Raw genomic sequence first — 14,076 nt, 5'->3', positions numbered from 1 at the left:
GTTTGCAATCTGGCACCCGTTAATAAGATAGGATTCCTCCAGTGTAATCCGTGAATTGGAGTCCATATTTTATGAAAGGGGGCTGCCTGAAGAGATCCTCATAGACAATGACACGACCTTCTGCAGTGGGAAGTTCAGACGTTTCATAGATGAGTGGGGGATCCAGCTCAGACACAGATGTGCATATGTACCAAGTGGCAACGGCATAGCAGAGCGATGTCATCGAAGCGTGAAGAGGATCGCAGCAAGAAAACAATGCACGATCACAGAGGCGGTCTATAGATATAATGCAACTTCAAAAGATGGCATGACTGCTGCAAGCGCACCCACCAATGCGATCCATTGTTATTGAGTGCGCATCAAGGACATTGACGCCCGTCTGCCTAATCGGTAGGAAACCCAAGGGCTGTATGAGTTAGGGGACACTGTTTGGGTGAAGCCTCCCAATAATCGATGCACCAGCAGCTTTCAAAGAGGACGAATCACTGGCATCATCAGTGAGCAAGCCGTGCTAGTGAATGGTACTCCACACCATGTGAAGGATATCCGGCCTGCCCTGAATATGAACCAGTTGGCGAGTAGCAGTGATGGTGAATCATCCAACGATGACCTGTGGATCCGTCCTATTCCCAGCGATCGTACAACTGTGAACACCAATGCTGATGCCGATAGTTCCAGCACCCCTTCTGAGAGCTCCGACGAAGATGAAGAAGTCCAGCCTGATGGTATGACTGTACGCCCTAACGCTGATGCTTATGGTTCTGACACAACTTCTGAGAGCTCCAATGAAGATGAAGTAGTCCAGCCAATCCCCTTTCGTAGGAGTGCCCACAACAAACGACCACGTCCACCATGCCAAATGTATGGTCTGGAGACCAGGAGGAGTGTAGAGTTGAATGTAATAATCAAAGAGGAAAGCGCCCCCCCCCCCGTGTGTGTGTTTCGTGTGGTCATACAACTTACCTTCGGATGGGATCTGAGAGAAAGAGAAATTAAAGATGGCAGCCATGGATTTATAAGGTGTAGTCTCGTGGAATCTCACGAGATCTCATCTTCCACTGCACATGTATGCAAATGGAATGGGGCCAGTTTTCTGATAAACTGTGTTGGCAGAGGCAGTTGGGAGAGACGTGCTGGAAGTTGAGAGAGAAAATTGTCAGTGACGAATTCTAGCTGGACTTTTGCGTATTGTATTTGGTTTATTTTGTTTTGCTGTTGACACATGTATTTAAAGATAATGTTCCGTACAAGCCCCTGTACATTTTTGAAAAAAAACAACCGTCAAACATGAGGACCAGACCAAGACCACCCTCTATCAATTTAAATAAAATCAAAACGAATTTTTTAAGGTCGATTTTGGATTTACAATTTTTATTATCTCAATAGTCGGGTTTGTATTACTGTACACATAGATTCGAAAAAGTTGTCAAAAAACAAATATATAACAAATAAATGTTATCAAAGGCAAGATAAGTTACTTTTCTACCAAACTGGATATATTTTTCGTGTTTTTATTCAATGTAACATGTTTATTTAGCTCGAAAACCATACAGTGTTTACCGATGTATTGGAAAATTCAAAATGGCGCCTCACCCCCTCTTTAACACGGTAAGTTTGAGAAAAGGTGTTATAAATAAAAAACTAGAAAAAATACTATTAAAAACCCGCCGAATATATGTCAAGCTATGTCACGGTAACATATATTAAGCGAGTTTTTAACAGTATTTTATCCAGTTTTTTTTTTTATAACACCTTTTCCCAAACTTATCGTGTTAAAGAGGGAGTTAGACGCCGTCTTGAATTTTCCAATACATCGGTAAACACTGTATGGTTTTCGAGCTGAATAAACATGTTACATTGAATAAAAACACGAAAAATATATCCAGTTTGGTAGAAAAGTAACTTATCTTGCCTTTGATAACATTTATTTGTTATATATTTGTTTTTTGACAACTTTTTCGAATCTATGTGTACAGTAATACAAACACCAATAGTCTTATATTCTCTTATATTATTGCTATTAAAAAAATCAATTTAAACTTCATATCGCGTAATATTTGAATTTAGTATAATTTAAAGCTTTTTAAAAATAATTATTTTTTATAATTGTTTTTTTTGTTGTTGTTGTAATTCGAATAATTATATTACCGAGAACAAAAATTATCAAGAAAAAGTGTTTTTCTTTTTTTTTTCTTTTTAACATAATATTGAATTTATGTCCAATCTTATTTACAACTTTGAGGTAAGTGTTATATGTATATAAAAATTCCTATTTTTTTTTTAATTATTTGATCTTTTCGGCCTTTAAAAAATGTTGGAACTTTTATTAACCCACATTTACTTTGTTTAGTTTTCGGACCATGAAATAAAGGGGGGGGGGCTATAACACCTAAAAACAAAATATTTCCTCTAATATATTTAACGAAATCTACTTTTAATATGTAAGTTTATTTAATAATGAATAAATATCGAAAATTTCAGGAAAATATGACTATTATTTGATTTTTCCTAGATTTTTAAAACCTGCGTGTGTGAGCGAACGGCTTAAAAAACGCAACTACATAGGGACGTTGTTTTTAAAGCGTCAATAATGTAAACACGATTTTGTCTCGCATTTTCATTATTTTTGTAAGCTGTAAACATTTTTTTTTTTTTTTTAATATTAGTAGTTTATTTGAAACTTCTTTTAAATGGTAAAAAAATTAGGATGATAATATTAAATTAAATTAAAATTACATCGTGTTACATATAGGGGAAGTTAAAACTGTGGTACGTTGGAGGTACTAGCTCTACATATGTATTGAGCACTTGGAAAATATTGGCCTTTAGTGCAATAAATTTAAACCTATTTAATTCAAATTACACACACACACACACACACACACACACATATATATATATATATATATATATATATATATATATATATATATATATATATATATATATATAATGGAAGAGAGAGAGAGAGAGAGAGAGAGAGAGAGAGAGAGAAAGGAAAATGGTACGCGTTCTGATAACAGAACGCGTTCATATTTTTTTTCGCGCACGGTCGATGCGATGCGTGACGTCACTCGGTTGTTTCCGTCGGATTTTCCGGAAAAAGCCGAACTCCCCATCCTCCTTCTTCGTTTCGTTCCGTTCGACCTTCAAAAAGCAACAACATTCGCTTTTTTTTCTTTCATTCGTTTCCCATTGGCATTGCACCGTTCAACACGGCGGCCTTCTACAGTCGACTTGACCTTCAATAACTTCTAACCACATCGGTAGGCCCTCTCCAGTCGTCAGCTTCGTTATTTATTTCTTCGTATAATAATTGGGATTCTCAACCGACAAAAATAAACCAAGATGACTTCAAAATACGCCGATGTGGCCGTGGCGGCCCCCGTCGAGGTATTTGCCGTGAGCGCGGCCTTCAGGGAAGACACGCACCCGGAGAAAGTCAACCTTAGCGTCGGAGGTAAGCATTTACAACTCATATATATATATATATATATATATATATATATATATATATATATATATATATATATATATATATACCATTTTTCAGAACAGTTGAAAAACGGAAACATTTGATACTAACTAACGGGATTCCCGGTGGTGTTTGTGTGAAACCGCTGGTATCGATGACCGATCAAAATAATGTATAATGTCACGGTGCTGGTACAAAGAAAGGCGACAGATCAAACAAGGGAGATAAATCGTGAAACAATAGGTTTTCTTTTTGTTAGGTGAAAGTACAGAATAGTTATAAAACACCCTCCCCATGTTAAGAATGGTTTTCTAAATAATAACGTTATTTCAGCGCGGTACGATAAGTGCATAAACACCAATTCTGTTAAGACAAAAACAGTATTAAGGATAAATTATTTGTTATATGTTTTTTTTTTTTTTTTTTGTTTATTACCACTTTTTCGTATCTCTGACAAATCCGATAAATTTAATAAATTAATTGTACTTATGCAGAGAAGGTACCGTACTGAAATAATAACATTATTTCGAAACCCACTCTTAACATGGAGAGAGTGTTTTGTAACTATTATGTACTGTCACCAACCAATTTAATAAACAAAAGATACCGCAAAACTTGAATTTAATCTGAAAATACTATAAAGTTTAGGGTATTTTTTACGACCTGCCTCAGCGTAGTAAACACCCCCAACCACCCCATGTTAAGAACGGCTTTCGGAATACCCCCCAACCTCCCAATGCTTAGAACGGTTTTCGAGGTGGGGCGGGGGGGTATTCCGAGAGCCATTCTTAACATGGGGAGATTGGGGTGTTTATAATATGCTGGGGCAAATCGTAAAAATTTACCAGGAAAAAAAAAAAAAAATATAGGGGTTTTAATATGAAATACACAAAGAAAATCCAAATTATATATATATATATATATATATATATATATATATATATGTGTGTGTGCTTCTACAAAATTTAAACCAAAACCTTTTCTTTGTTCTATTTATTTAAAGAAAATACAACTTTGTTATATATGGAATGGAATTGCTGGAATGCTGGATGGATGAAATTAAGAAAACAAAACACCAGTACAAATATTTGAAAAATATATTTTCATTCATCCAGAGCAAAGCTCGCAATAAAGACGCAACGTTGATGAACACAACTGGGTTTGTTCCTTTTTTTTTTTTTTTTACTTCTACGGTTTATCGCCGAAAATGGAGACACCATTTTTTTTTTTCGCGCACCTGTCGTTAAAATCTTAGGGAGAATCAGTATTTTAAATTATGGCCGAAGTAGGAAATAAATAACAACAACAACAAAAAAATTAAGCTAGATATTAATTACTTCTGGAAAGAACTATGAAAAAAAAGTAAAGAAAGTGAAAAAACATATATCCGTAATTGTTTAATTGGAAATGTTTCGATTTAATTAATGAAAACGGGAAAGTTTTTCATGATTAAAAAATCGATTTGGATGATAAATTTGGGGTTTGTATTACTGTACACATAGATTCGAAAAAGTTGTCAAAAAAAAAACAAAACAAATATATAACAAATAAATGTTATCAAAGGCAAGATAAGTTACTTTTCTACCAAACTGGATACATTTTTCGTGTTTTTATTCAATATAAAATGTTTATTCAGCTCGAAAAGCATACAGTGTTTACCGATGTATTGGAAAATTCAAGATGGCGTCTGACTCTCTCTTTAACACGGTAAGTTCAGGAAAAGATGTTATAAATAATAAACTAGACAAAATACTGTTAGAAATTCGCTCATTATATGTTACCGTGACATAGCTTGACATATATTCGGTGTTTTTTTAATAGTATTTTTTCTAGTTTATTATTTATAACACCTTTTCCCAAACTTACCATGTTAAAGAGAGTGTCGGGCGCCATTTTGAATTTTCCAATACATCGGTAAACACTATGTTTTTCGAGCTGAATAAACATGTTACATTGAATAAAAACACGAAAAATATATCCAGTTAGGTAGAAAAGTAACTTATTTTGCCTTTGCTAACATTTATTTGTTATATATATATATATTTTTTTTTTTAGAATTTTTTCGAATCTGTGTACAGTAATACAAACCCATGTTTTTTTTGTTGATTGGTACTGCAATACTGCATATAACATAATCACATTGACACATCAGTTCTCACCAAATTACCGAAGTTAAGCAACGATGAACCTGAGTAATACTAGATAGGTGACCATTTGGGAATACTAGATGCTGTATAGGATGGCAGAGCAGCACTGCTGTCAAAGTTAGACACCTCCTTCCCTCTGCTATACTGTGGGAGACCCCTGGGCAAGGTGGAGAATCCACTTCAGCCCCCTAATCAGGGTAACGTGAAGTCATGGAAAGCAGGTGACCGATGTAATATGGAAGTGATCGGGAATAATTCTGTTCATGGTTTTGTATCTCGTGCTGGTGGGCAGACCATCTCTCTGGGTACAATGGTCAGCTCAATCGCCCAGTATGGGTACTGCTCAGACAGAAAGAAACTGCGGCCTACTGTCTGTACAACAGCAAAGAAAGCTGTGGCAATACATCAAAAACACTTCCGAGAAAAACAGCATGAATGAGTTTGTGAATGATGAGCAACAATGAATTCATGAATGCCTTGAGGAAAAAAAAATAGATGGAGAGTCAAAGACATCAATGCCTGAACCAGGCAGAACACTATTTGAATGAATGAATTGGTATTTTTTTTTTTACACAGTGATCACCACTTATCAAGGCCCGGAAGCCACTCAGGGATAAGGGTTATTGCAAGTACATTACGTTAGTGTGGAGATTTGATGAAGTGTTTAATTAAGGGGGCGGTTCATTAGGAATTTGTTAACATTGGACTTGAAGACATCCAAGTTGTAGTCCGGAGGGAAGCAGGCAGACGGAACAGAGTTCCACAGGCGGGCAGTTCTAAGAAAGAAGCTCTGTTCATGGAATCCGCGTTTTGATTTAGGCACAGATATAGAGTGGGGGAAATTTTTCACAGTGGATTCAGCTAGACGGGTGTTTTTCGTGAAAGATTGGCGAGGGGGGACCAGAGATTGGAGTTCAGACGAGCACCTGCCATGGAAATAACGATAAAACAAAGATAGGCTCGCAACGTCTCTTCTGTGGGAGAGAGGTTGCAGGGTAGAGAAAAGGGCATCCCCCACTAAGCCACAAAGTCTATTTTGTACTCTGTCAAGACAGGATAGGCTGTTTTTAGAAGCTCCTGCCCAGATATTTAAGGGTAATTTAACCCTTGCTTTGGGAAATAAATCAACTGATTTTTTTTTTTTTTTAAATTTTAAATAAAATTTGAACTAATTTACTTCACGGATCTAGTTCTTATTTGTCCCTTTTTTTTCTTTTGTTTTTATATTTGTTTCCCAATAAAACGAAATTTGGTAACGATCCCAATATTATGTGAATTTTAACAAAATGGAGTCTTACAAGATGCCATGTTCTATATATTTTTTTTTTTTGTATCGCTCAAAACGAAAAAAATATTAAAACGTCTTTCTTTCCCGAATTACTACATTTATTTTTATTGATTTTAAATCAACTAAAACTAAAATGGATAGATCATCTAGAAGTGTACTTTTATGTTTGAGAAAATATCTTCATACTTGACGTTTTTACGGTTTATCTGGAATAAGTAATAACTCTATTGTTAAACATTTAGAGATTTAAAAAAAAAAAAAAAAAATCGGAGGCGGGTAAATATATATATTAGGGATGTACTGATTATCAAATTGGCCGATTACCGATTAATCGGCCTTTGATTAATCGGTTTTCTGATGCCTATTTATCAGCAAATTTTGTTGTCATAAATTTTACTAATATTAATTACTAACAGTTCAGTCCGGCTTTGCTCGGGCCCTATGTACTGCTAATAACTTTATATGCATATGTATATATTAAAAAATGTGCATATGTACCGTAATGCCTTTCTATATAATAGGTTTCCTTAACTACCATAGAAAAAAGTTGCTAGAGACTGCAGACGTCAAATTTTCTTTCACTTTGACCCTAATTGTAACCCCTTAACATTTATTATTTTGGGCTCAAATCAAATTAAAATGTCTGACCCATATCCAAGTAACCTACATCTAAAATTTCAAGTGTTTAGACCCAAAACTGGCCGAGGAGTTTGGTAGAATCTTCAAATATCAACTCTTTCAACTTTGACCTCTTGGCAGCCAAATTTTCGCCCCAAAAACTGATTAAAAAGCTTGCTGAAAGTCTGAATACCCTTTATGTAAAATTTCAAATGTTTAGACCCAAAATTGGCTTAATAGTTTGTTAGAAACTGCAAAGGTCAAATGTTTTGAACTTTGACACCTTGGAAGCCAAATTTTCAGAAAAAAAAAAAAAAACAATTAAAAAGCTTGCCTGATGTCTGAATACACTTTGTGAAATTTCAAATGTTTAGACCAAAAATTGGCTGACATATTTGTTAGAGACCCTAGATATCAATTTTTTCAAAACTTTGACCCCAATTTTGACCCCTTAACATTTATTGTTTTGGGCTTAAATCAAATTATAAAGTTAGATTTATGTCCAAATAACCTATATCTAAAATTTCAAGAGTTTAGACCCAAAATTGGCGGAGGAGTTTGATAGAGATCTCAAAGGTTAAATCGTTGAACTTTGATCCCTTAACAGCAAAATTTCTGGCTGAAACCCGATTAAAGATTTTTCCAAATCTCAATACCCTGTATATCAAATTTCGAGTCTGTAGACCGAAAATAGACAGTTACTTGGTATGGAAATGTACACACAGACATTTTCACTTTTATAGATATTGTAAACAATAAGTTTTGCTTTTCAGTGAAAATTTATCAAAAATATATGCATCGTCTACACCACGTTATCAAATAAGACATGACGTGCTGTAAACGTGTAGACTTTTACAATTGCACTGAATTTAAGGCAAATAGGTGTAAGCATATGGAAAATTTCCCTCCTTACTATTTCTGTCGTATTAATATAAATAAAGTTCTTTTTATATAATCTTTATTTCTACTATTATATAAAATAGAACTTTGTGTGTTTCATATTGTCAAATTAAATAAGTTATCCTTGAGTGACCTGCAGGCCTTGATAAGTGGTGACTTGTTTGAAAAAACTTTTTTTTTTTTTTTTGTCAAATGCATTTGTTGAATAGTAAAAATAATTTGGGGAGTAAACGTGAAAACTAGTTTCACTTAAGATAATTTCCGTAATGTATAAGAATAGAACTATTTTTATGATCTATTTTAACTTTTGTAATTTTACGTCTTTAAAATGTTGAATTTCCAGTTTTTTTTTTTTTTTTTTTTTTTTTTTTTTTTATAAGCGTGAGAAATTTACTGCAGACAAAAGAACTATAACAGGGTTTGCACAGGCCTGAAAAGGCCTTAAATTTTGTCTTGAAAAAGGCCTTCGCCAACCTGATAGGTCCTGAACTGTCATCTAAGCTTCAACCTCTGTTGCATCCCTCTACCTGTTCTACAAGTATGTTAATAGTGGATGCTCAGACGAACTACAAACCCTTGTACCTCCTCAATGTAAATACCCCCAACAAACCCAACAGGCAGCAAAGTCCCACCCCTACGCATTAGAGATCCCTAGATGTAAGAAAGCCTTCTACTCTAATAGTTTCTTTCCCAGACCTGCTAGACTTTGGAATTCTAGGTCCCTGCTCCTCCAACTGTACTGACATGCAGAAGTTCAAGCAGTGCAGAGCAGACATCTTGCTGCTCAGCTCCCTACAAATCCCTGCAAATTATGTACCTGATAGTAGCCCCCTACATCAAAGTGGCACTATGCCTTGTTTGGGGTGAAAATATAATAAAAAAAACAAACAAACAAAAACAAAGGTATCTGCTGAATTCATATGTTACGTACAATAATGAACATATCCAAAAATTATGAAAAACAATAAGGTAGAAATTAATTATTGATGAAAATAGTTTTTGAAGACAATTAGCAAAATTGAGGTTTCGCAAAAACAAGAAGCCGGAGAGTTCTAATTGTAACAAAAGGGAGATAAATATTTTCTGAAAACTGCAAATCTTTGGCCAATTTAGCAAAACTTAATTTTCGCTTATTGTTTTCGGAAACAGTTTTCAATAGTAATTAATTTTCTACCTTATCGGTTTTCATAATTTTTGGATATGTTCCTTACTGCGACATCACAATTTAGTAGAAACCATTGGTTTGACTTGGAATTCAGTATCTCTAAATCGAAATTTGTATCGTAATATTAAAAATTCAGTATCTCTAAATCAAAATTTGCACCGTAATATTAAAAATAAACTCAAAATAAAATATTTTTTAAATACAAATTGAAATACTATTAAAAGATTTTTTTAAATATTAACGATAAAATTGAAATATATTCTTCTGAAATTGCATTGTATTATTTCTGGTATTGTTACTAAGAGTTATGTCCCTTTATCACAAAACTTCAATTCAAAATGTTAATTTCTAAGTTTTTAGGTTTATATCATTGTTTATATATCAAATTTTGTTTTCAAAACTTGAATTTTGTCTGGAGCAGGCCTTGAAAAGTCTTTGAAAAATCGATCATGAAAATCTGCAAAAAACCTGTATTTTTATGTTCATGGTGTACCACTCAACAGAGTTCCCATCTCTGAACCCCTCTCCTGTCAAACATTCACCTAGCTACATTCACAGTAAAGGGGTTTCTTTTCTCTCTCTCTTTCTCTCTCTCTCTCTCTCTCTCTCTCTCTCTCTCTCTATATATATATATATATATATATATATATATATATATATATATATATTCAAATATGTATGAATAAAAAATCAATACGAAAAATATGAATGTTTATATCTTTTCTGTATTTATTTCCTGTGTGTTGACGTGTAGGAATACAAAAAGTCTTTTGAAAAAAAAACAAGAATGTTTCCTTCAAAAGCACATAATTTTCGACCGATCCTTCGATCTTCCTCAGTGTGAATGATAGAAAACATGAGGGAGCGGGCAGAGTTAGCAGCGAGGGGAAGGGGCACGGGTATAGCCATTAAGGTAAAGATCTATCTGAATATGACCCTTCCAGCATTTTCGACTTGGAATGGTCAGCAACTTGTGTGGCTTCTATTCCAAACCAAGTCCCTCCACGCTACCCCACTAACACACTCGTATACGTGAACATACATGTATATACACTCGCGCACTACCACAAATGCTTCTTCACGTACATATACACACACAGGATACGCGCACTCATGTTTATGGACGTGTTCACACACATATATATATATATATATATATATATATATATATATAATCTCAAGCGAAGCTTCCATGAACAAAGTTTATTTCCTGAAACATGCCGTCTGTGGAACAGGATACCACGAGTCTACTTCTCAACTGACTATAACATGCTCGTCTTCAAGTCTAATGCAAACAAATACTTTTTCTGTGCATTCCACCTACTGTTTTCAATCTTTCTAACACTTAGCCTTGAGTAGCCTCTGAGACTTAATAAATCATTATACAGCTGTTAAAAAAAAAAAGATAAAAAAATATTTTGGTGCTTATGTAGAATTACATTTATTTAAAAAAAAAAAAAAAAAAAAATACAGAAAAATCTTGAAGCAAATGAGGGAGAAAGAAAAGGATGGGGGAAGGGAGGGTGACTGTTGTTTTTGTTTCCCACTTTGCAGAACATGATTTTGTTTTTCAAAGAGTTAAAAGACAAACACCAAAAGGTTTTAATTGTATGTTGCATTTGAGTCAGGAAACCAATATCTTCAGACAGCCTGATCTGGTAACACCAGGGATCATTGGACAAATACAGATTAAAACAATAAACGATTAGTTCAAATTTTGGCATGAGAGGCGTCCAAAAGTATTTCCTCCTATCTTTTTATTCCGCTTCAGTGGATCAGAGGGGATTGCAAATTGCATTTTTATGGTGACTGAACTTAGACATTCATGACCTGAAAGTTTCGTCTCTCTGTTGCAGATATTGATGGTGGAGATGTTCAGAAAGCAACCTTGTCATGGATGTGTGTCAGAAGCAGAGATGTCATTGAATTCCTTTCTGTTGAAAAAATCGAACTGCTCAACATTGATTGGTGCCTATTAAATGTTTATGAAACCAATGCAGTTTATGTTGGTACAGTTAGAAGATGAGTTTGTCGGTTTTAGTGTGCCAACCGAGATGTGAGTGACAAAGCGTGCTCTGAATGCCCATGCACAGCCACTATCTCATCGCTGGCAAAATTGCATTTAGAATGTTGGTGACTATGTAGAAAATTAAATTCTGGAGCATCAAAGGTCGATCGTTTTAATAGAATCACTCCCGTCTTTGTAGCTCTTTAACTTTTTTCTTTTTTAGTTAAAGAAAAAAAATAGGATGTATTACTTTTGGAATGACCTTTATACTTGATAGACCATGCTGAAATGATATTTAGAAAACCATTCTTAACATGATGAAGGGGGGAAGGGGTCTTTAACTATTCCGTACTTTCATATTACAATTGAATAAATAAAAGGTCCGTAAAAACTGAATTTACTTGATGATCCTTTAATGCTAGTAAAAACTAAGCTGCTCTCCTTTAACAATTACAAGACGCCTCTCCAATCCATGACAAATAGCACCCTGCCTGAGAATTCTACTTTCAAACTCTTCAGCTTAACATTTGCAGGCAATATGAACTGGAACAAATATATAGAGGACATTGCAAAGGCTGCTGCAAAGCAGGTGGGTTCCCTCTATCGGGCTAGTAAACTACTCACGCCTGAGATTATCCTGTACCTTTACAAGGCCACCATTTGCCCATGCATGGAGTATTGTTGCCATATCTGGGCTGGTGTATCTACCACTAGCGTCTCCCTCTTAGATAAATCCAAAAAAAGAGTCAATCTAATAGGTCCCACTTTATCAACTAAGCTCCAGCCCCTGTCTCATCGCCACAATATTGCATCACTGTGCCTGTTTTACAAATATTTTAATGGAATGTGTTCTGATGAACTTGTTTCACTTGTACCCCCTCAACGTATGTATCCCCGACAAACCCGCTTAGCAATAAGATCTCACCCCTTCACTGTTGTCCCTAAATGCCAGAAAGCTTTTTATTCTAATAGTTTCTTCCTTCAAACAGCTAGACTCTGGAATTCCCTTCCTACTGCCTGATTCCCTGGCTGTACTGATATGCAGAAGTTTAAATGTAACATAAACAGATATCTTGTTAATTTTTCCTAGACATGGCCCCAAAATAGTAGCCCCTTACGTCCAAGTGGTGATATGCTTTGTAAGGGGTGAACATGAGTAAAAAAAAAAAAAAAAAAAATCCTACCTAAATAAAATAAAGACTCTCGGGTAACACAGGGTTACTCTAACATGAGTAAAAAAAAAAAAAAATCCTACCTAAAACAATAGTACGGTCCATAAACTGCAGAAGTGCTCTAATTTTATAAATTATGGACCAAAAATACAAATCTCAAATCCTATTTAATAAAAATAAATACAAAATAATTGGTTTAAAAAGTCAACAAAAAACAAACCAAAACTGCATAGGTCAAAAAAAAATAAAAAATAAAAAAAAAATGATAAAATAAAGACTCTTGGGTAACACAGGGTTACTCTAACTAGTCATTTATATTATTACTAGCGGGGGTGGGGGCACCTGGCTTTGTCCGGGCGTAAAATATGCTTAAATATGATATTTTAATTTGTCCAGATTTCGTATATATTATTACAGAATCGTGATTTCAAAAGTAAAAAACAGTATTTACGTGGCATCAGCTAGACTCGAAACCGAAACTATAGCAGTCAAAGTGGGTGATTGTACTAATGTGACATGTATATAAATCGATTAAAAGTTAAAACTAAACGAAGATGAATATACAAATGTTTAACGATTTTTTTTTTTCAATTTTGCCTATTTTTGACCCCCTTAAAAAAGCAATTTTAACCGGCTAAAGACCCATAAAAGAACGGCCCATAAAAAAAAATCCAATCATTTGAGATCTCTAGCGCCGCCCTGCGACTTTTAGTTTCTTGGAGGAGATAGTTTGAGAATATGGAGACGAACAGACATGTAGCTTACCTTTTATTTATTAGATTACCTTTTCCCAAATATAAAGCAACTGTAGGCATCGATTAAATAATAGTATATTAAAAGTCATTGAAAGGGAATATAGCAAATCGGCTGAAAAGAAAAAGAAAGAAAAGATCAGGTCATCTGAGGGTCAACTAGAATACGTGTGACCTTGACCTTATAAATACAAGAACTCATATTATAAAGATGTCTGCCTTTAGTGATTATAATGCCGTTTATTTTTTTTTTAAATTTATTTTTTTACTATGAAGGCTAGGAGCCATTTGAGGATAAAGAGTTAATGAGATGGACATTGTCAGTTTAAAGCTGAAGAACCCTATAGAAGTACTAGCATTAATTAATGCTATGAACAGTGTTTAATTTCCTATGAAGTAGTTTATGACAGAATATTGTTGACATTGGATTTTTTTAAACTATGAAGGCCAGGAGCCATTCGAGGATCAGTGTTTAATGAGACGCAAATGATGGTCAGTTTAAAGCTGAAGAACACTATGGAAGTACTAACTTTGATGGTGTTTAATTTCTT

The 14,076-nt window shown here is 34.5% G+C and overlaps 1 protein-coding gene across 1 annotated transcript in view; it reads left to right on the top strand.

Annotated features, from left to right (window-relative positions):
• The first annotated feature begins 3,080 nt into the window (after positions 1-3,080).
• LOC145267096 (aspartate aminotransferase, cytoplasmic-like) overlaps positions 3,081-14,076 on the top strand; it is a 69,009-nt gene continuing 58,013 nt past the window's right edge. The window contains exon 1 of the mRNA XM_080123093.1: positions 3,081-3,460. Within this exon, the coding sequence (XP_079979219.1) occupies positions 3,349-3,460 (112 nt within the window). The 5' untranslated portion in view covers positions 3,081-3,348. The remainder of the gene's footprint in view (positions 3,461-14,076) is intronic.

Source organism: Euprymna scolopes, chromosome 42 (genome assembly GCF_053919585.1).
Source record: "Euprymna scolopes isolate OS-2025 chromosome 42, ASM5391958v1, whole genome shotgun sequence".
NCBI classification, from domain to species: Eukaryota; Metazoa; Mollusca; class Cephalopoda; order Sepiida; family Sepiolidae; genus Euprymna; species Euprymna scolopes.
The sequence above is the reverse complement of the archived record's forward strand: the minus strand, read 5'-3'. Positions and strand labels throughout refer to the sequence as shown.